The 20542-nt window shown below is 47.0% G+C and overlaps 1 protein-coding gene across 1 annotated transcript in view; it reads left to right on the top strand.

Moving 5' to 3' along the window:
* Positions 1–20542, top strand: part of TESK2 (testis associated actin remodelling kinase 2) — a 137889-nt gene that overhangs the window by 99944 nt on the left and 17403 nt on the right. Inside the window, exons 3-4 of the mRNA XM_082266379.1 lie at positions 1339–1423; positions 15601–15684. Coding sequence (XP_082122505.1) covers positions 1339–1423; positions 15601–15684 — 169 coding nt within the window. The remainder of the gene's footprint in view (positions 1–1338; positions 1424–15600; positions 15685–20542) is intronic.

The following is a 20542-nucleotide window of genomic DNA, read 5'->3' as shown; positions in this document are numbered from 1 at the left end:
CGGAAGCATCATACTAACAAGCCTACAATCGGCCGATCGGACGTTGGCCGACAATTTACGGCCAACAATCTGTGCATGTCTACGGGGCATTAGAAAGGGGATATAGCCGTAAATGTCTGAAGAAAGCCTTCAAAAGAGTTAAAAAGCTATCTAGGCAAGATCTTCTGTTTAGGAAAAATAGATTAACAACTGAGAACACTACTAGAATTATTCTAAAGTATTCACAAAAACATCAACAACTCAGACAGATACTGAAGAAGTACTGGCACCTTCTGAGGTCAGATCCTACGGTCAGCCCCTTTGTCCCAGACACACCACAAATCACCTATAGAAAAGTGATCACTTAGTCCAAAGCGAAATCCTGGGAGAAACTATAGAGGCGACCCCTGTAAATATCAGGGCAGTTTCCCATGGGGCTCCTGCTCTCACTGTCAATTTATTGATACTAGACCGCAGGTGCGCCTACCTAATGGACGCATCTTTCGTCCCAAATATTTCGCCAACTGTCAAGCAGTGGTTGTGGTATACCTGATGTTATGTGAATGCGGGTGCTATTATAATGTCGGTAAAATTATACAAAGACTATGCCATTGCATTTACCGACATATATTAAATATAAAGAAAAAGAATCCTGACCTTCCCATTGGACGATATGCCATCCAAGTGCATTTCGATACCTTTCCCAAGGTGACCTTTTTGGTCCTTGATTGAATCCACCCCAGCCCCTGTGGAGGGGACTTCAACAAGGTCCTCCTCCAGCGCGAGCTGTGGTGGATATCGGACCTCAATGCCACACAGCCCCCTGGTTTGAATGAGGCCTTCAATTTTAAGGCTTTTCTTCCAGGCTTTAATTCAGGTGGCTTTGAGGGGGACCTATAGTACCCCACCAAGGCCGCATGTGCTATCAATAACTTAATTTGTTTGCCTCTCCCTCACTGTGCCTATTTTCCTATCTATACCAAGGAAATTCTTCCTCCTGCCTGCAGAAGATCAATTACGACATCCCAGCCTAGGCAAAGTCACTGATTGGAGCTCAAGGATACATTTTGAACAATAAAAGTTGGAGCTTTTCTGAACAATGTTGATACATTGTGCTATGTCTGGTTTTATGAAAATGCTGACATTTGCACTTTACCATGAGAAGATATCCTATCCTACTATAAAACACAATGCAGACGGGTCAGAACTGACTGCACAATGTTTTGAAATGTGTCATTAGATGTGTTACATTTTCACCAATCTGCTTAATAGGTTTTTAGTGAATACAAAAAAGTGTGAACGGTTGTGAACGGTCATCATAAGAAAATCTGTGACCTCTTTGTTCTTTGTGTCTTCCAGTGACGGCTGTGAGAAATTGCCGGTGGTGGGGTCTCCATACTGGATGGCTCCAGAGGTCCTCCGAAATGAAGCCTACAATGAGAAGGTGGGTTTCCCTCCATTGGCTGTACTGGGCATGTCAGGATTTGTAACTTCCTTTAACCACCTTCCGACAGCAATACTTATATATGCGTTGCGGCTTGCAAGTGGTTTACCGGGATTATGGCTGAAGATATTATCCAAAACCCCGGTACCGTTTTCTGCAGCTGGCTTTCTCATGAGCCACTGGAATGTTTTCCGAAGCAGCAGCAGGAGGAGGTCGTCGTCTCACCCCCCCCAAAACCCCTTCCCCCTCCCCCATTACCGCCACTCACCGGTCGGGAGTCGCGCTGCGCCTCGTGAGTGGTGGAAGCAGTCCTCTGGGACCTGTCAGTGTTCCGGAATGAAGGAGAACTCATGTTGCCGAGCGCTGCAGTGCTTGGAACGGAAGTGGGAAGCCGGTACCTGTCAAAATCGGTTACCCGCTCCTCAAAGAGCCAATTGTTTAGGAGGAGCGGGGGATGAGTCCTTAAAGTGGAACTTCCCTTGTTGGGTGGAGCTCCGCTTTAGTGACAGTGGCAAAAGAGTGTGTTTTAACACCCACAATCATGCGTCACTGGGTGGCCCGTGTGTGTGTGTGTGTGCTGAGAGCGTGCTCGCTGTGCGCTAGCAGTACAAAGACCGCTCTAAGTCCAGGCTATAGATCGGTAGCCGACGGGACCGGCTTTCAAACATGTGACCACTGTGACAGCGATCACATGGTCACTATTCCTTCCCGCCCCCCCTGGGCGTTCCGAACTGTGTAGAGGGACACTGGGGTGGGCTGAAAGGGGTTAAAGTAATTGCACCAGAAAAATATGGGGATGCTCATTGAGTTCCTTTCTCTGAGAATGCTAATTGCTTGGCTGTTTTGAGAACTCTTTGGCTTCATTTATAAAGCAAATAATTTCGGACGGCTGCACATCCAATAATCCTTTTTTATTGAAACCTCATGTGACCGGTGGTTAACAGATGGAGCAGGGGAGAAAGAGGAAGATGCGTTTCGAGCAAATGTTAGCGCTTAGTCACTTACCTTGGAGATTAACTGGAGACCCACTCACATGGAACAACTTTCTTTGGCTTCATTACTTTGAACTACTGACCTGAATCAAGTACGAGACTAGAAATCCGGTATGAATTTAGATCTTCTTATCTGCATACCTGTTTATGATTTGTAGTGTCAAAGCAGAACTCTGGGGTAATCCATCCATCATGTGTCTTCTTCTGGAATCTCTGTGAGCTTTGTGTCTTCCTTCCAGATCTGTGAAGTAATCCAGTGTGAGACTTCTTGTAAAAAAAGACCGCCCACTGCTGCTCTCTCTCCTTGTGCAGGAGGACTGGCCTGTCTCCACCCCCTCCTGCTCGGCCCCTCTCACAGCTCTGCTCTTTCTACTTGTGCAGGGGGACCAGTGTGGTCTCTGCCTTCTCCTTAGTTTTTCTGCAGTGGGTGGAGCCTGCTTGGCCCCTCCCACAGCTCTGCTCGCTCTCCTTGTGCAGGAAGACTGATCTGGTCTCCGCCTTCTCCTTAGTTTTCTGCAGTGGGTGGAGCCTGCTTGGCCCCTCCCACAGCTCTACTCGCTCTCCTTGTGCAGGGAGATTGGTCTGGTCTCCGCCTTCTCCTTAGTTTTCTGCAGTGGGTGGAGCCTGCTTGGCCACTCCCACGGCTCTGCTCTCTCTCCTTGTGCAGGGAGACTGGTCTTCGCCCCCTCCTGTAGTTTTCTGCAGTGGGTGGAGCCTGCTGGGCCCCTCCCACGGCTCTGCTCTCTCTCCTTGTGCAGGGACACTGGTCTTGTCTTCGCCCCCTCCTGTAGTTTTCTGCAGTGGGTGGAGCCTGCTGGCCCCTCCCACAGCTCTGCTCTCTCTCCTTGTTCAGGGGGAATGGTCTTGTGTCTGCCCCCTCCTGTAGTTTTCTGCAGTGGGTGGAGCCTGCTTGGCCCCTCCCACAGCTCTCCTCTCTCTCTCTCCTTGTGCAGGGGGAATGGTCTTGTCTCTGCCCCCTCCTGTAGTTTTCTGCAGGCAGCCTGTAGTGAGTGAAGCCTGTTAGGCCCCTCCCACAGCCCTGCTTTCTGTTCAGGTTATGTACAGGTTAGTGATGATGTCACTGCTACTTTTATAGGATAATATCTGTGTTTGCAAAGGCATTTGGTGCTCACAAAGTGGATTTGTGCTCTTTGTGGCTATTGAGGAATACATTTAAATGGGAGTTTTAGTGCACACAGTTCAGTTTTAAAGCCAGAGCCAATGGTGGGACGTGTTCTTCATTGCTTGGATGAACCCCACTTTTCCTGCTGTTGCAACAGACGGATCACAAAGATTTCAGAGCTACAGTCCGCTTGTCCTCTGATCCCGCCACTCCATGTTGGTGAAGTGCAGTTTGGCATGGTTGTTTCAAACAAGAGCAGCAGCAGCTGTGTTCTAGCGGCCCGTGCTCCTGTGTACACTGAGACAGATTTTCCTTCTGCTCTGTGTGTACACAGCCGTCTTCTGATTGTTTCCAACACATGGTCCAAATATCATCACACAGATCCGGGCTCTCAAAACTCTCTAAACAAAGGGCCAGTTTACTGTGCTTTAGACTTTAGGGGGGCCCAACCGTGGACAGTCAGAGAAAACAATGCCCCATCTTTGGTATTGGGGGGGGGGGAATAGAAGTGCCCCATTGTCTGTGAGTGGGAGGAATAGTGTCCCAATCATTGGTGTCATTGGGAGGAATAGTGCCCCATCATTGGTGCCAGTGGGAAGAATAGTGCCCCATGGTTGGTGTCAGTTGGAGGAATTGTGCCCCATGGTTGGTGTCAGTTGGAGGAATAGTGCCCAATGGTCGGTGTCAGTTGGAGGAATAGTGCCCCATGGTTGGTGTCAGTGGGAGGAATAGTGCCCCATCATTGCTGTCAGTGGGAGGAATAGTGCCCCATGGTTGGTGTTAGTCGGAGGAATAGTGTTCCATCATTGGTGTCAGTGGGAGGAATAGTGTCCCATCATTAGTGTCAGTGGGAGGAATAGTGTCCCATCATTAGTGTCAGTGGGAGGAATAGTGTCCCATCATTAGTGTCAGTGGGAAGAATAGTGCCCCATGGTTGGTGTCAGTTGGAGGAATAGTGCCCCATGGTTGGTGTCAGTGGGAGGAATAGTGCCCCATGGTTGGTGTCAGTGGGAGGAATAGTGCCCCATCGTTGGTGTCAGTTGGAGGCATAGTGCCCCATGGTTGGTGTCAGTTGGAAGAATAGTGCCCCATGTTGGTGTCAGTGGGAGGAATAGTGTCCCAATCATTGGTGTCATTGGGAGGAATAGTGCCCCATCATTGGTGCCAGTGGGAAGAATAGTGCCCCATGGTTGGTGTCAGTTGGAGGAATTGTGCCCCATGGTTGGTGTCAGTTGGAGGAATAGTGCCCAATGGTCGGTGTCAGTTGGAGGAATAGTGCCCCATGGTTGGTGTCAGTTGGAGGAATAGTGCCCCATGTTGGTGTCAGTTGGAGGAATAGTGCCCCATGGTTGGTGTCAGTTGGAGGAATAGTTCCCCAACCACAGCTAGTGTATGGAGTCATTGGACAGAGGACACCCTGTAGGTCCCGTGTTCAGGGAAGGTGTTCGGTACAGATGAGGGCCAAACATAAAGTGTTTTTTTGGGGTTTAAGTAATCTTTAGACCTAAAATGTACATTTTTATGTGAGAAAAAAATGGGGAAACGGTCATCTAAAGGGCATCTGCTTCACCCATTTCGCTACCAGAACACACGGCAAAGATGTTAGGATACCACCCAAAATGTTATTTTATCACAATAATAGATAACATGAAGTCTGTGCTTAATGCACGCATATCACACGGTAAGCCGAGTATGTAATCCTGATTCCAGCATTTGTAAATTGCATGTTTCAGCAAGAAAATTGAAGAGCTAAAATGAGAAGAGATAAATGGACCTCAAATCTATTGAAAGCTCTTTATTTTGACCCCCTTGTGCACGGCTTTAACCCTTGCGCTGCCACTGACGTTTGGAATTTGTCAGCAGCAGGGTGGTGGGGGAGGGTACACATGCTGCCGGCTACTACACCAGCTGGAAATTTGTGTGATTCTGACAGGCTAGCTGTACAGCCGCCTAATCACTTCCATGCACCCCTCCCCCGGTATGGTCACCCCAACTACTACACAACTCTATAGCTTTCCATGGGCCCCTGCACACAGCTGCATTCAGATCCTGAATAAAAAAATCTGTATATGTCCTGCAAAAATATTGTATTTAACACTGCATGCATGCAAGTAAACATTCGTGATTGTAGGGCTGTCTCCTTTCTGGCAGTCTGTTTCTAACTCTTTAAGGACTCGTTCACATTGATGTGGTGCAGTACACTGCTCTACACCCACGGTGTGGTCAAACCGCACCACATCAATGTAAAAGAAAAACGCCTGCTATGTTTTTACATTAGAGGGATGGCAGGCTGGTGTTTGTGTACATTAGAGGGCTGGCAGACTGATTTTTGTTTACATTAGAGGGCTGGCAGACTGATTTTTGTTTACATTAGAGGGCTGGCAGGCTGATGTTTGTTTACATTAGAGGGCTGGCAGGCTGATGTTTGTTTTTATTAGAGGGATGGTAGACTGTTTGTGTACATTAGAGGGATGGTAGACTGATGTTTGTTTACATTAGAGGGATGGCAGACTGATGTTTGTTTACATTAGAGGGCTGGCAGGCTGATGTTTGTTTACATTAGAGGGCTGGCAGGCTGATGTTTGTTTACATTAGAGGGCTGGCAGACTGATGTTTGTGTACATTAGAGGGCTGTTAGGCTGATGTTTGTTTGTATTATAGGGCTGGCAGGCTGATGTTTGTTTTTATTAGAGGGATGGCAGGCTGATGTTTGTTTTTTTTAATTAGAGGGCTGGCAGGCTGATATTTGTGTACATTAGAGGGCTGGCAGGCTGATATTTGTGTACATTAGAGGGCTGGCAGGCTGATATTTGTGTACATTAGAGGGCTGGCAGACTGATTTTTGTTTACATTAGAGGGCTGTTAAGCTGATGTTTGTTTACATTAGAGGGCTGTTAGGCTGATGTTTGTTTACATTAGAGGGCTGTTAGGCTGATGCTTGTTTTTATTAGAGGGCTGGCAGACTGGTGTTTGTTTACATTAGAGGGCTGGCAGACTGATGTTTGTTTACATTAGAGGGCTGGCAGACTGATGTTTGTTTACATTAGAGGGCTGGCAGGCTGATGTTTGTTTACATTAGAGAGCTGGCAGGCTGATGTTTGGTTGCATTAGAGGGCTGGCAGGCTGATGTTTGTGTACATTAGAGGGATGGCAGGCTGATGTTTGTTTACATTAGAGGGCAGGCTGATGTTTGTTTACATTAGAGGGCTGGCAGGCTGATGTTTGTGTACATTAGAGGGCTAGCGTCCCTCATGTTGTTACATGATGGGGCTGGCGACTCGCTAGGTGTTTACATAGGAGGGCTGACAGGCTGTCAATATCTGACAGTAATAGAAAGCAATTGGAAAAGAGCTGAGACTTACGTGCCTCTGTTGAGAACTTTGAGGACACATTTCTCCACAACGCCTATAGCTACGGAGGTAAATTAGAGCTTGTTTTGAACTGCTTTTACTGCTTGTTCAGATATGTAAATCTTTAGTGTACAAAGTCTGAGCACAAGCTCACTTTAATGCTAACTAAGCATCATCCGTATTAGGATTTCACCGATACCGGTATCAGTGAAGATTCCGAGTATTTTCACGAGTACCTGATACGTATACCTTTGCAGTGCGATTTGAGCCCATACAAAAGGAACGGGCTCAGATGGCAATGCAAAAAAGCATGCAAATCCTGTCAAAATCAAATGCGGTTTTCAGCACCACTCCTGTGTGAACCCAGGCTTGTCATAGTGATTTCAGCCTGGTTTCACACCAGAGCGGCGGGGGGAACTGCATGCGGGTCCTGAGACCCGTTTCCCGATTGGCCAAAAGGAGAAGCCATGCCATTGGATATGGAGGAGGGAGGAGATGCTGAAGACTGAGGGGGAAGAAACCGAAGCCGCTGCGGCCGTCGTTTGCTGCTGCAGATGTCCAGGAAGGGTGAGTGTGGTCCTGGGGGGGGGGGGGATATATGGTGTGCGGCCTGGTGGTGGTCCGGGGGGGGGGGGGTTTATGGTGTGCGGCCTGGTGGTGGTCCGGGGGGGGGGGTTTATGGTGTGCGGCCTGGTGGTGGTCTGGGGGGGGGGGGTATGTTGCGGTCCGTCTGCCGCCCCCCCCCGGCCCATGGAGCACCAGCAGCCACTGGAGTTGAGTTACATGGGTACAAAAAACCAGGAAGGGGAGGCAAAGGACAGCCAGGTGGATCCCCTGGTCCCCTGGTAACCTGGGGGCAAGTCAGTTCCGTCCCAAAAAGGGTATACTTAGATTTCAAGAAAGAAGGAATAAAGAGACCGCAAGAGTATTTTTCACCAAACCAGCAGTTACCTCCACAGGATGGACGCCATCTAGATAATACAGAGGCCTCCTATCTGACTTTATGCATTGCATGGAAACATGGCAGGTTCTGCTAACACAGAGGATAATGAGCTGTCTGCATTGATTCTGTGGCGGGTCACGTCAAGTATGCAGTAAACACTGAGCTGCATTGTATAAGCACATGACAGGTTCTACTAATACAGAGGACCGGGAGTTCTAACAATGCTCTGCCCATTTTGATCCAGCTACGCTCCTAAGCTGAAGGTGCCATGCTGCCTCTCACCTACTACACCCTGCAGAGTGTGACGGGTGTGTAGGCGTTGGCTTTCCACGGATTTATGTACACAATCCGATCGACTCCTCTGTCAATAGCTCTCCCTGTGTTCAAGGGAAATGCATGAAATTCCTGCGAAGATGAACAAACGCGGCTTGTGTATCAAACGAACGTTGACTGCTAGTAAAAGATTAATCAGGGCGCAGAAAGTTATCGCCTGACTTAGTACAAAGGAGACGAGATCGGCTGTGTCAACAAACGGCTGACAACTCCTCTCATACAAGCACCAATGTCGTTGTTCTCCCCTCTTCACGCAATCTGATTCTACAACAGTCCGCCTTGTTACTGGTGGGCCAATGGCTGCCCTTCGGGCAGTGCAGGCCGCGGGGGTGAAAGGGTTACAGGCAGGCTTTGGCTGCGGCTGGCACGGTGAAATGACCAGGTTTGTTCAGCCAGATATAATGACAGGTTAGACGTACGAGGCTGTGCGTTTCATAGGACTCCTGATTGCAATAATTAGCAGGGCGGCTATGAAGGAAGTTTGATACCTTCACATTAATACGTGACGTCGGTTATCTCCTGACATTGAAACCTACATACAACCGTTATGGAATGATTTTTCAGGAAGTAAAACTTCCGTATAATTAGGCCGTGCCGCATTCTTGTCCCGCGACAACAAAGATGAACTTGAACCGTCTTGGAATTCAATGGCCTTGTGTGTGAGCAAGTTTTAAAGTGGTAGTACCTTCAGTTTTTTTTAAATTGTACTTACAGGTAATAAAGCTTACAGTATCTCACAGAAGTAAGTACACCCCTCACATTTTTACTTTATTCTATCTTTTCATGTGACAACACTGAATAAATGACACTTTGCTACAATGTAAAGTAGTGAGTGTACAGCTTGTATAACAGTGTAAATTTACTGTCCCCTCAAAATAACTCCACACACAGCCATTAATGTCTAAACCTCTGGCAACAAAAGTGAGTACACCCCTAATGGGCCATACACACTATAAGATTTTCTGAAGACTTTTTCCTTTAGATTTACCAAAACCATATAATATGAGGTCAAACCTAAACACTTTCAATTTGTATGCAATCAGGCAGGCCCTTGCACTACATAGAAAAGGTAAATCTGAAGGAAATCTAACTACAAAAGTTGGATAGTGTGTATCAGCTTAAGTGACAATGTCCAAATTGGGCCCAAAGTGTCAATATTTTGTGTGGCCACCATTATTTTCCAGCACTGCCTTAACCCTCTTGGGCATGGAGTTCACCAGAGCTTCACAGGTTGTCACTGGAGTCCTCTTCCCCTCCTCCATGATGACATCACAGAGCTGGTGGATGTTAGAGACCTTGCGCTCCTCCGCCTTCCATTTGAGGATGCCCCACTGATGCTCAATAGGGTTTAGGACTGGAGACATGCTTGGCCAGTCCATCGCCTTTACCCTCAGCTTCTTTAGCAAGGCAGTGGTCATCTTGGAGGTGTTTGGGGTCGTTATGTTGGAATACTGCCCTGCCCCCCAGTCTCTGAAGGGAGGGGATCATGCTCTGCTTCAGTATGTCACAGTACATGTTGGCATTCATGGTTCCCTCAATGAACTGTAGTTCCCAAGTGCCGGCAGAACTCATGCAGCCCCAGACCATGACACTCCCACCACCATGCCTGACTGTAGGAAGACACTCTTCTCTTTGTACTCCTCACCTGGTTGCCGCCACACACGCCTGACACCATCTGACCCAAATAAGTTTATCTTGGTCTCATCAGAGCACAGGAGATGGTTCCAGTAATCCATGTCCTTAGTCTGCTTGTCTTCAGCAAACTGTTTGTGGGCTTTCTTGTCCATCATCTTTAGAAGAGGCTTCCTTCTGGGATGACAGCCATGCAGACCAATTTGATGCAGTGTGCGGCGTATGGTCAGAGCACTGACAGGCTGACCCCCCCCCTACCCCCCACCCCTTCAACCTCTGTAGCAATGCTGGCAGCACTCATACCTCTATTTCCCAAAGACAACCTCTGGATATGACGCTGAGCACGTGAACTCAACTTCTTTGGTCGACCATGGCGAGGCCTTTTCAGAGAGTGGAACCTGTCCTGTTAAACGGCTGTATGGTCTTGGCCACCGTGCTGCAGCTCAGTTTCAGAGTCTTGGCACTCTTCTTATAGCCTAGGCCATCTTTATGTAGAGCAACAATTCTTTTTTTCAGATCCTCAGAGAGTTCTTTGCCATGAGGTGCCATGTTGAACTTCCAATAACCAGTATGAGAGAGTGAGAGCGATAACACCAAATTTAACACACCTGCTCCCTATTCACACCTGAGACCTTGTAACACTAACGAGTCACATGACACCGGGGGGGGGAAAATTGGGCCCAATTTGGGCATTTTTACTTAAAGGTGTACTCACTTTGGTTGCGGTTTAGACATTAATGGCTGTGTGTTGAGGTATTTTGAGGGGACAGCAAATTTACACTGTTATACAAGCTGTACACTCACTACTTTACATTGTAGCAAAGTGTCATTTCTTCAGTGTTGTCACATGAAAAGATAGAATAAAATATTTACAAAAACATTAGGGGTGTACTCACTTTTGTTAGATACTGTACCTGTGCAGGTACACTGAATATCGCCTAAATGTGTGCCATATTGGAGATATTTACAGTTTCAGCCGACGACATCACCGGTGCATGTGCTCTGTGTTGAGGACACACTTAGTGTGCCAGCAATTTTGAGCGCTTGTCTATCGTGGCTCCCATGCACATGTGTAGGAGTGACCTCATCATGACTCGGCCATTCAAAAGGCCGTAGCGGGTGAACCCAAAAAGGAAGACCGGGTAAAGATGGAAGCCCTGGCAGTGGTGACAGCACACCACATGGGAACTTCCTTTGAAAGGTAAAAAATCCGGCCATAGATGATTCGAATCTCAGCCAGTTCAGCAGGGACCGGCCGAGATTTGAACCATGTATGGGCAGACTGATTGTACCCAAATCGATCCATTAATCGACTTAGGTACAACCAGCATGTTGCATTTTTCCATGCGATTATTGCCAGGGGCTATAGCCTCTAGCAATAATAACTGTACTCCCCCAGCAGGGATGACTCCCCGCCCACGCTGTGCATACTAGCACATAATGACCTTAACCTACAGGGGGACTTTTTTTTTTTTTATTGACCTTACTACCGCTTTGACAGATATCTTTCCTTTTTGTTTCTATTTTTTTTTGGGGGGGGGGGGGGCTTCTCTGCATAATTGCACATAAAAATATTACGTATTTTAAATTGTTCAAGCTCAATTGTTAAAGGGGTTCGTTTACCTTAAAAATAAAACATTTCAGGCATACTACACCATAGACCTTAGCAGCACCCTATGCTAATCAGATCTTACAACCATGCATCTCCTTTGGTGACATACTTGTGGGCCATATTCACAATAACTGAAGCTTGCTGTAAATGTTGCCGCCGTTTTTGGCTATAACCGAGTAGCCATTAGGACGAGCGCCCCCTAGTCCAATGGGAGGGAGCGCCATCCTTTTCCCAAGGGCTGCGCATGTGCAGCGTGATCAGGGAAGACGTAATATAAGAAGATTAAACCTCAGCGTTAACTGGTTGCTGATCGCCGTACAGGGGGACGGCTGTGCACAGGATCACGTATATATGTGTGATCCCGCATTACCAGGTAGCGAGCGCGAATGCGCGCCACTGGTGGCTATGTGTTCCTCTTCCTTCTGCTTCTCTTGCTCTGGGGTATCAGAAGGGTCCACCATGGGCTTTCTACAAGGGGGTTCCATGCTCATTATGTGTTCCTCTTCCTTCTGCTCCTCTTGCTCTGGGGTATCAGAAGGGTCCACCATGGGCTTTCTACAAGGGGGTTCCATGCTCACTATGTGTTCCTCTTCCTTCTGCTCCTCTTGCTCTGGGGTATTAGAAGAGTTCACCATGGGCTTTCTACAAGGGGGTTCCATGCTCACTATGTGTTCCTCTTCCTTCTGCTCCTCTTGCTCTGGGGTATTAGAAGAGTTCACCATGGGCTTTCTACAAGGGGGTTCCATGCTCATTATGTGTTCCTCTTCCTTCTGCTTCTCTTGCTCTGGGGTATCAGAAGGGTCCACCATGGGCTTTCTACAAGGGGGTTCCATGCTCACTATGTGTTCCTCTTCCTTCTGCTCCTCTTGCTCTGGGGTATCAGAATGGTCCACCATGGGCTTTCTACAAGGGGGTTCCATGCTCACTATGTGTTCCTCTTCCTTCTGCTTCTCTTGCTCTGGGGTATCAGAAGGGTCCACCATGGGCTTTCTACAAGGGGGTTCCATGTTCACCTCTTCATGGCTCTCTTCTCCTTGTGCTGCGGCCTTTTTCCTCTTCCGTCTCCTCCTCTTCTTGTCCGATTTTCCCTTCTCATCTTCATCAATGATCAGGTCAATGTTGTGGGGGAGAACGCACTTCGGCCCATTGGGGCACCAGCCGTACGCCTGCAATACATTGGACATGTTACACATGAGGATAGGATCACAATCAGCATGGTATTTTTTTTTCACAGGTCTCGGTGTTCATCCAGCAAGCCCATCCCATACACAGTTAGAAAGCACCCCCTAGGGACACATTTAACCCTTTGCTCACCCCTGATGTTCAACCCCTTCCCAGTCACTGTCATTAGTACAGTGACAGGGCATGTTTTTCGCACTGATCACTGTATTTGTGTCACTGGTTCCCAAAAAAGTGCCAGTATCTGATTCGCCCGCTGCAATATCGCTGTCCCGCTATAAGTTGTTGATCGACGCCATTACTACTAAAAAAAATAAAAATAAAAAAACCTGTTTACAGTCCCCAGGAAAGGAAGGCAAGGTGCGTCCAATTCTGGACCCCAAGGCACTGAACTGCTTTGTGTGGGTGCTGAAGTTAAGAATCGAGTTCGCACGGTGGTGGCTTCCCTGCATCTGGGATTTTCTTGCTTCCATCAACATCAAGGACACTTATCTTCACTTTCCAATATGTGTCGGTCTCCAGCGCTTCCTCTGCTTTGCCGTGGGAGAGGAGCATTCTCAGTTTGTGGCGTTACCCTTTGGTCTCGCCTCTGCTCCTGGGGTCTTCTCGAATGTGTTGGCCCCCGGTGCTAACATTGTTACGCCAGTGGGGGATCACGGTACTGGGCTACTTGGATGACCTCCTACTGCTCTAGTGGAAAAACCTAGAAATCACCATATGAGCTGCAGGGTGTTAGACTGGATTCTGAATTTTCAGAAGTCTGCTCTTATTCCGTCCACAAAGCTGGACTATCTGGGTCTGACTCTGGATCCGGCCTTAGCCAGGGGAGCTCCTTTCTCTGGACAAACTCCTGAAACTGTAGGCTGCAATTTTGTCTCTTGCTGTCCAGCAGATGGTAATCCCTGCGGAATTGCATGCGGGTGCTGGGCCTGATAGTGTCTACCTTCGTAAATTTTTATTTAGGTACAACGTCGCACAACTGCTCAATTGTCAGTTAAAGTAATGCGGTGCCGTATTGCAAAAACTGACCTGGTCATGTAGAGGGGTAAATCTTCCAGAGCTGAAGTGGTAGAGCGCTTGCATGTGACTATACTTCTTTGTCACTCCTTTTCTTTTCCTAAGGCCTAAACTGATGAAAAAATTTGATTTTTTTTTTTTTTTTACATTTTTATAATGGATTTTTTTAGCAGAAAGTAAAAAATATAGAATATATATATATATATATATATATATATATATATATATATATATATATATATATATATACATTTTTTTTTTTAAATTGTCGCTCTTTTTTTTGTAAAAAAAGAGTTATATATATATATATATATATATATATATATATATATATATATATATATATACATTTTTTTTTTTTTTAATTGTCGCTCTTTTTTTTGTTTATAGCGCAAAAAATAAATATCACACAGGTGATCAAATACCACCAAAAGAAAGCTCTATTTGTGGGAAATGGATGTAATTTTATTTTGGTACAGCATCGCACGACTGCGCAATTGTCCGTTAAAGTAACGCAGCGCCAAATAAAAAAAAAAATTTGGCGCTGCGTTACATTAACGGACAATTGCACGGTTGTGCGACGCTGTACTTAAATAAAATTGATGTCCCTTTTTTCCCACAAACAGAGATTTCTTTTGGTGGTATTTGATCACCTGTGCGATTTTTATTTATTGCGCTATAAACAAAAATAGAGCGACAATTCTGTATAAAAAAACAAAACAATATTTTTCACATTCTGCTATATAACATTCCCCCCAAAAAAAAAAATTAAAAAATCAACATTTTTTTAACATTTTAGGCCAATTTTGTTTTCTGCTACATATTTTTGGTTAAAAAAAATTGCAATAAGCGTATTTTGATTGGTTTGTGCAAAAGTTATCGCATCTACAAACTACGGGAAAGATGTCATTTTTATTGTTTTTTTTTTTACTAGTAATGGCGGCGATCTGCGATTTTTAGTGGGACCGCGCCATTGCGTCAGACAGATCGGACCCCTAACTGACATTTTTGACACTTTTGGGGGGACCAGTGACATTACTACAGTAACCAGTGCTAAAAATATGCACTGTTAATGTACTAATGACACTGGCAGGGAAGGGGTTAACACCAGGGGTGATCAAAGGGTTAAGTGTGAGCCTAGGGGGTGTTTTATAACTGTATGAGGGAGGGACTTGTGAAATGACCATAGAGACATGTGTTCCTATATAGAAGGATCACAGGCACTCTGTGATCATTCCAGAGAGAAGAACGGTCAGCTGTGTTTACAACATCCGACCGTCCTTCTCTCTCAGCGGGGCACGATCGCGGGTGTCAGGCGGCAATTGAAATGTATCGGAGTCCCTGCTGCGGAATTGGTGCGGGAGCGCGCCCCCGATATATACATCCCCCACAGTTATAACTCTTGTATCTCTTGACCCTCCCTCTTAGATTGTAAGCTCTAACGAGCAGGGTCCTCTGTATTAAAGTGTATTGTATTTGTAATGTCTACCCTCAAGTTATAAAGCGCTGCGTAAACTGTCGGCGCTATATAAATCCTATATAATAATAATATACCTACGGCGGTTTGCACAGGAGGGCCACCCTGCCACAGTATTTCTGCGGCGGGCGGTCCGAAAGCGGTTAAAGTAATGCGGTGCCGTATCACAATAACTGACCTGGTCATGAAGAGGGGTAAATCTTCCGGAGTGGAAGTGGTAGAGCGCTTGCATGTGATTATACTTCTTTCTATTGTCTTCGCTGTATAAGAATGAACCAGGAAAATACCGAGCATCCATGCAGCGATCGGTTTGTGTTGTAGGAGCTGGGCTCTGTCACTATGAAGAAGTTTGGGGAGAGACTCGCCATTTGTGGGGGGGTCCGGTGCAGAGTTTGCATTCATGCCGCCTTCCTATTGCAGTAAAGGACGTTGAAGTATTGGTCTTATTGAGTCATTTCTGCTTCTGTAATATCTGGAGTTCTCTTTTAATATAGTCTGCCTTCTCTCCCCTCCCCCCAGGCGGATGTCTTCTCATACGGAATCATCTTGTGTGAGGTCATAGCGAGGATACAGGCGGACCCGGATTACCTGCCGCGCACAGAGGTAAGCACTGTATGACCGATGACAGAACATGGCGGCCAGGCTGATTATTGGCTGCCTGGAAGGGATACCGAGTGCAGCAACCAGGATAACCAGATGAGAGTAGTTGTAGTTAGGAAACTGGAATCAGACTGAAAAATTTTGTTGTGTGCTCTAAAATTTGTGTTTTTTACTGAAAATGTGTCAAAAAATGTGAGGTCAACAGTTTCACTAATATCCCGAAATTCACACCCTCCTGCCTGAACAAAAGGCAGATGGATTCCAGGAAATAAATGCTACATTGTCTGCCCTTACTCAAGATGGCCGTGGACAGAAATGCTATGGAGGTGTTTTTCAAAGTGATTTCTCAATAAAATAAAGAATTGGATACATGGATGGATGAGGGAGTTTTCTTTGAATATTATCGATGAATTAAATGGCGTTTTTAGTAGGGAGAGACCGATATGTTTTTTTCAGGGCGGATACCGATATTTTGGTCACAACGTATCGGCCGATATTTTGTACATTTAAAGTTTTGAAAAATAAAGAATTTTTGACACAAATCTGGTACTGAACATGTTAATTTTTGTTTAATGCTTAATGGCTGGTTTGCTGGCACCCTGTGGTGGGTGGGTGGCTGTCTGGCACCCTGTCTGTGGGTGGCTGGTTGGTACAGGGCCTGTGGGTGGCTGGCTGTCTGGCACCCTGTCTGTCGGTGGCTGGCTGGCACCCTGTGGTGGGTGGCTGGCTGGCACCCTGAAGTGGGTGGCTGGCTGCCTGGCACCCTGAGGTGGGTGGGTGGCTGCCTGGCACCCTGAGGTGGGTGGGTGGCTGCCTGGCACCCTGTGGTGGGTGGGTGGCTGGCTCCCTGTGGTGGGCGGCTGGCTGTCTGGCACCCTGTCTGTGGGTGGCTGGTTGGTACAGGGCCTATGGGTGGCTGGCTGGCTGGCACCCTGTCTGTCGGTGGCTGGCTGGCACCCTGTGGTGGGTGGGTGGCTGGCACAGGGGCTGTGGGCGGCTGGCTGGTAAAGTGCCTGTGGGTGGGTGGCTGGCCGGATACAGTGCCTGTGGCTGGCAGGTACAGGGCCTGTGCTGGCTGGCTGGCTTGCTGGTACAGTGCCGCTGGCTGGCTTGCTGGTACAGTGCCGCTGGCTGGCTTGCTGGTACAGTGCCGCTGGCTGGCTTGCTGGTACAGTGCCGCTGGCTGGCTGGTAAAGGGCCTGTGGGTGGCTCGCTAGCAGGTACAGGGCCTGCGGGTGGCTGGCTGGCTGGTACAGGGCCTGTGGGTGGCTGGCTCGCTGGTACAGTGCCCGTGGCCTGCTGGCTGATGCAGTGCCCATGGCTGGTACAGGGCCTGTGGGTGACCAACTGGCTGGTACAGGGCCTGTGGGTAGCTGGCTGGCTCGCTGGTACAGTGCCCGTGGCTGGCTGGAACAGGGCCTGTGGATGTGGCTGGCTGGCACTGGGCTGCTGTGGGTGGCTGTATGGCTGTGATACACTCCCGCGAGACTATTCCCGACTACAGACGAGACTGTCCAAGGTGAGGGAGGCGGCCTAAGAAGGCAGAATGACGTCACAAAAATATCGACCAGTTCCGCGGCCGATACCGATATATCGGGGAAAGTGCATATCGGCCTCTGATAATCGGTCTATCCCTAGTTTTTAGCTTGTGGTGCTCAAATAAAGTGTAGTCTCACTTTAACCAGTTGCAGACCGCCCCACATACATATACTGCGGCGCGGCGGCTCCTGCAGGCGAAATCACATACCTGTACGTCACCTGTTGCTTCGGGGTTTGCGATGCGCAGAGTGACCAGCTCTCGCTGTAATTGGAGACAGCAGGGGCCAATCAGCGAGTCTGGTGGACCCACCGATAGTTCTCAACAGTGGTCTGTCTATATAAACAAGGCAGATCGCCGTTCAGGGAAGACAAGAGAGCCTGTGTTTCTGCTAAGCAGGAACATGGATCTCTGTCTTCCCACAGTACAAGCACCTCCCCCACACATTTAGAAAGCACTCCCTAGGGACACATTTAACTCTTTGATCGCTCCTGATGTTAACCCTTTCCCTGCCAGTACAGTGACAGTGCATATTTTGTAGCATTGATCACTGTAGTGGTGTCACTGGTCCCCGAAAAGTGTCACTTGGCGTCCGATTTGTCCGCCGCAATGTCGCAGTCCCGCTATAGATCACTACCATTATTTGTAACAAAAGCAAATAAAAACTCCATAAATATATCCCATAGTTTGTAGACTATAACTTTGAGGCAAACCAACCAATGTACGCTTATTTATTTATTTTTTACCAAAGATATGTAGCAGAATACATTATTGGCCTTAATTGATGGAGAAATTCGATTTTTAATTTTTTTTTAATTGGCTGTGTTTTTTTAGCAGAAAGTACAAATTACTGTCGTTTTGCATTTTGCGCATGAAGATAAAAAAAACTTCTGTGTGGAGCTCTCTCGGCTCCCTCACTCCTCATAGGCTCTGAGACAGCAGCAGGAGCCATTGGGTCCAATCACAGCCAGTGAGGAGGGAGCAGAGGGCGGGACCAAGCATCACTGTGTGTGTTAATGGACGCTGTGGGGCTTGAGAGCCAACATGCAGGTGTGCTCCTGTAGCAAGCAGCTTGCTATGGGGGCACCCAACGGGGGGGGGGGGGGGAGCCAGGAGCGCCGGTGTGGGACCTCAGAAGCGGAGGATCAGGGCTGCTCTGTGTAAAACAATTACACAGAGCCGGTAAATATAACATGTTTAACCACTTGCCGACCAGGGGCCATTTATATACTGCCACAAAGTGGCGCTATTGCGCGAAACGATATACCTGTACGTTGTTTTGTTCAATAGGCACTAGATGGCGCCATCGCGGCGTGATTGGCTAGCGGGTATGTCAATCAACGGGTTCGGCGGACCCAATGTCTGCTGGCCACCTGTGATCGTCACCCAGGAGAGGCAGAATGGCGATCTGCCTATGTAAACAAGGCAGATCGCCCTTCTGACAGGGAGGAGGAAGCTAAGCAGAACACTGATCTGTCTTCCCCCAGTCAGAGCACCTCCCCCACAGTTAGCAAGCACCCCCTAGGGACACATTTAACCCTTTGATCACCCCTGATTTCAACCCCTTCCCTGCCAGTGTCAGTGCAGTGACGGTGCATTGTTTTTTTTTTTTTTTTTTTAGCAGTGATCACATACATATATACATTTTTTTAGGCATTTTATCATCACCTGCACTTTGAAGAGTGATTGATTTATTTATTTATTCCACATATTTATGTATTTATGATACCTTTACATCATTTATTTATTCTTCAGTCATTTTGAAAATTGCGCCGATTCATTCTTTAGGATCATCACTGTAATGATGTCACTGGTCCCCAAAAAGTGTTAAAAGTGTCAGATGTCCGATTTGTGCTCCGCAAGTCACAGACCCACTAAAAATCGCTGATCACCGCCACTACTAGTAAAAAAAAAAAAAATGGCATCAAAATATCCCCTAGTTTGTAGACGTGATAACTTTTGCGTAAACCAATCAATATACACTTATTGGGATTTTTTTTTGCCAAAAATATTGTAGCAGAAAACAAATTGGCCTAAAAATGATGAAAAAATTTGATTTTTTACATTTTTTTCTTTTATTGGATGTTTTTAAGCAGAAAGTAAAAAAAAAAAAAAAATATATATATATATATATGTGTGTGTATATATATATATATTATATGTGTGTGTGCATATATATAATTATAATATATTTATTTATTTTTTAAATTGTTGTCATTTTCTTGTCCTAAGGCCTAAACTGATGAAAAAAATAGATTTTTTTTTTTACATTTTTTAATGGATTTTTTTTTTTTTTTTTAGCAGAAAGTAAAAAATATATATTTTTTTTCACAATTGTCGCTCCTTTTTTGTTTCTAGCACAAAAAAATAAAAATCGCACAGGTGATCAAATACCACCAAAAGAAATCTCTATTTGTGGGAGAAAAAAAAGGACATCGATTTTATTTGGGTACATCGCAGCACAACCGCGCAATTGTCAGTTAACCACTTGCCAACCGCCTGGTGTGTATATACTGCGGCAGTGTGGCTCTATTTCGCAAAAGGACATATCTGTACTTCGTTTAGTTCAATAGCCACTAGATGCCACGATCACGCTGTGATTGACTAGCGGGGATGTCAATCAACGGGTCTGGCGGACCCAATGTCTGCTGGCCACCTGCGATCATCCCCCAAAGAGACAGAACGATGATCTGTCAGGGATGAACACCGTGATCTTCTGTTCCTGCTAAGTGAGTCCATCCCCCACACAGTTAGCAAGCACCCCCTAGGGACACACTTAACCCTTTGATCACTCCTGATGTTATCCTCTTTCCTGCCAGTGTCATTAGTGCAGTGACGGTGCATTTTTTTTTTTTTTTTAGAACTCATAACTATAATGTCACTGGTTCCCAAAAGGTGTCAGTTAGTCCGATTTGTCTACTTCCCTACCAGTGTCATTATTACACTGATTCAGGGGCGTAACTACAGGGGTTGCAGGGGTTGCAATCGCTACCGGGCCCCATGCTCCAGGGGGCCCGGTAGCAAACCAGTGGGTGAACTTCTAGGATCTCAAAGGTCACACTTGCGACCGGGCCCTGGCATTTCACCACTGTGGGGAGGCCCCAAGATTGCAGGAAGGGGGCCCACTGCAGAACTTGTGAAAGGATCCTGATGCAGGACCATAATAAAAGGCCATGCAATGAGAGTAAAGAGCCCCAGGATTAGTGGGAAGAGCCCCGGGCTTGAAGGGAAGGGCCCCGGCCAGGGGTCTGGGGGGCCCTTCATGGTTTCTTGCATCGGGGCCCTGAAGGTTCTAGTTACGCCTCTGCACTGATTTCTGTAGTA

This window comes from Pelophylax lessonae, assembly GCF_965119305.1.
Source record: "Pelophylax lessonae genome assembly, chromosome: 8".
In the NCBI taxonomy this organism is placed as follows: Eukaryota; Metazoa; Chordata; class Amphibia; order Anura; family Ranidae; genus Pelophylax; species Pelophylax lessonae.
The sequence above is the reverse complement of the archived record's forward strand: the minus strand, read 5'-3'. Positions and strand labels throughout refer to the sequence as shown.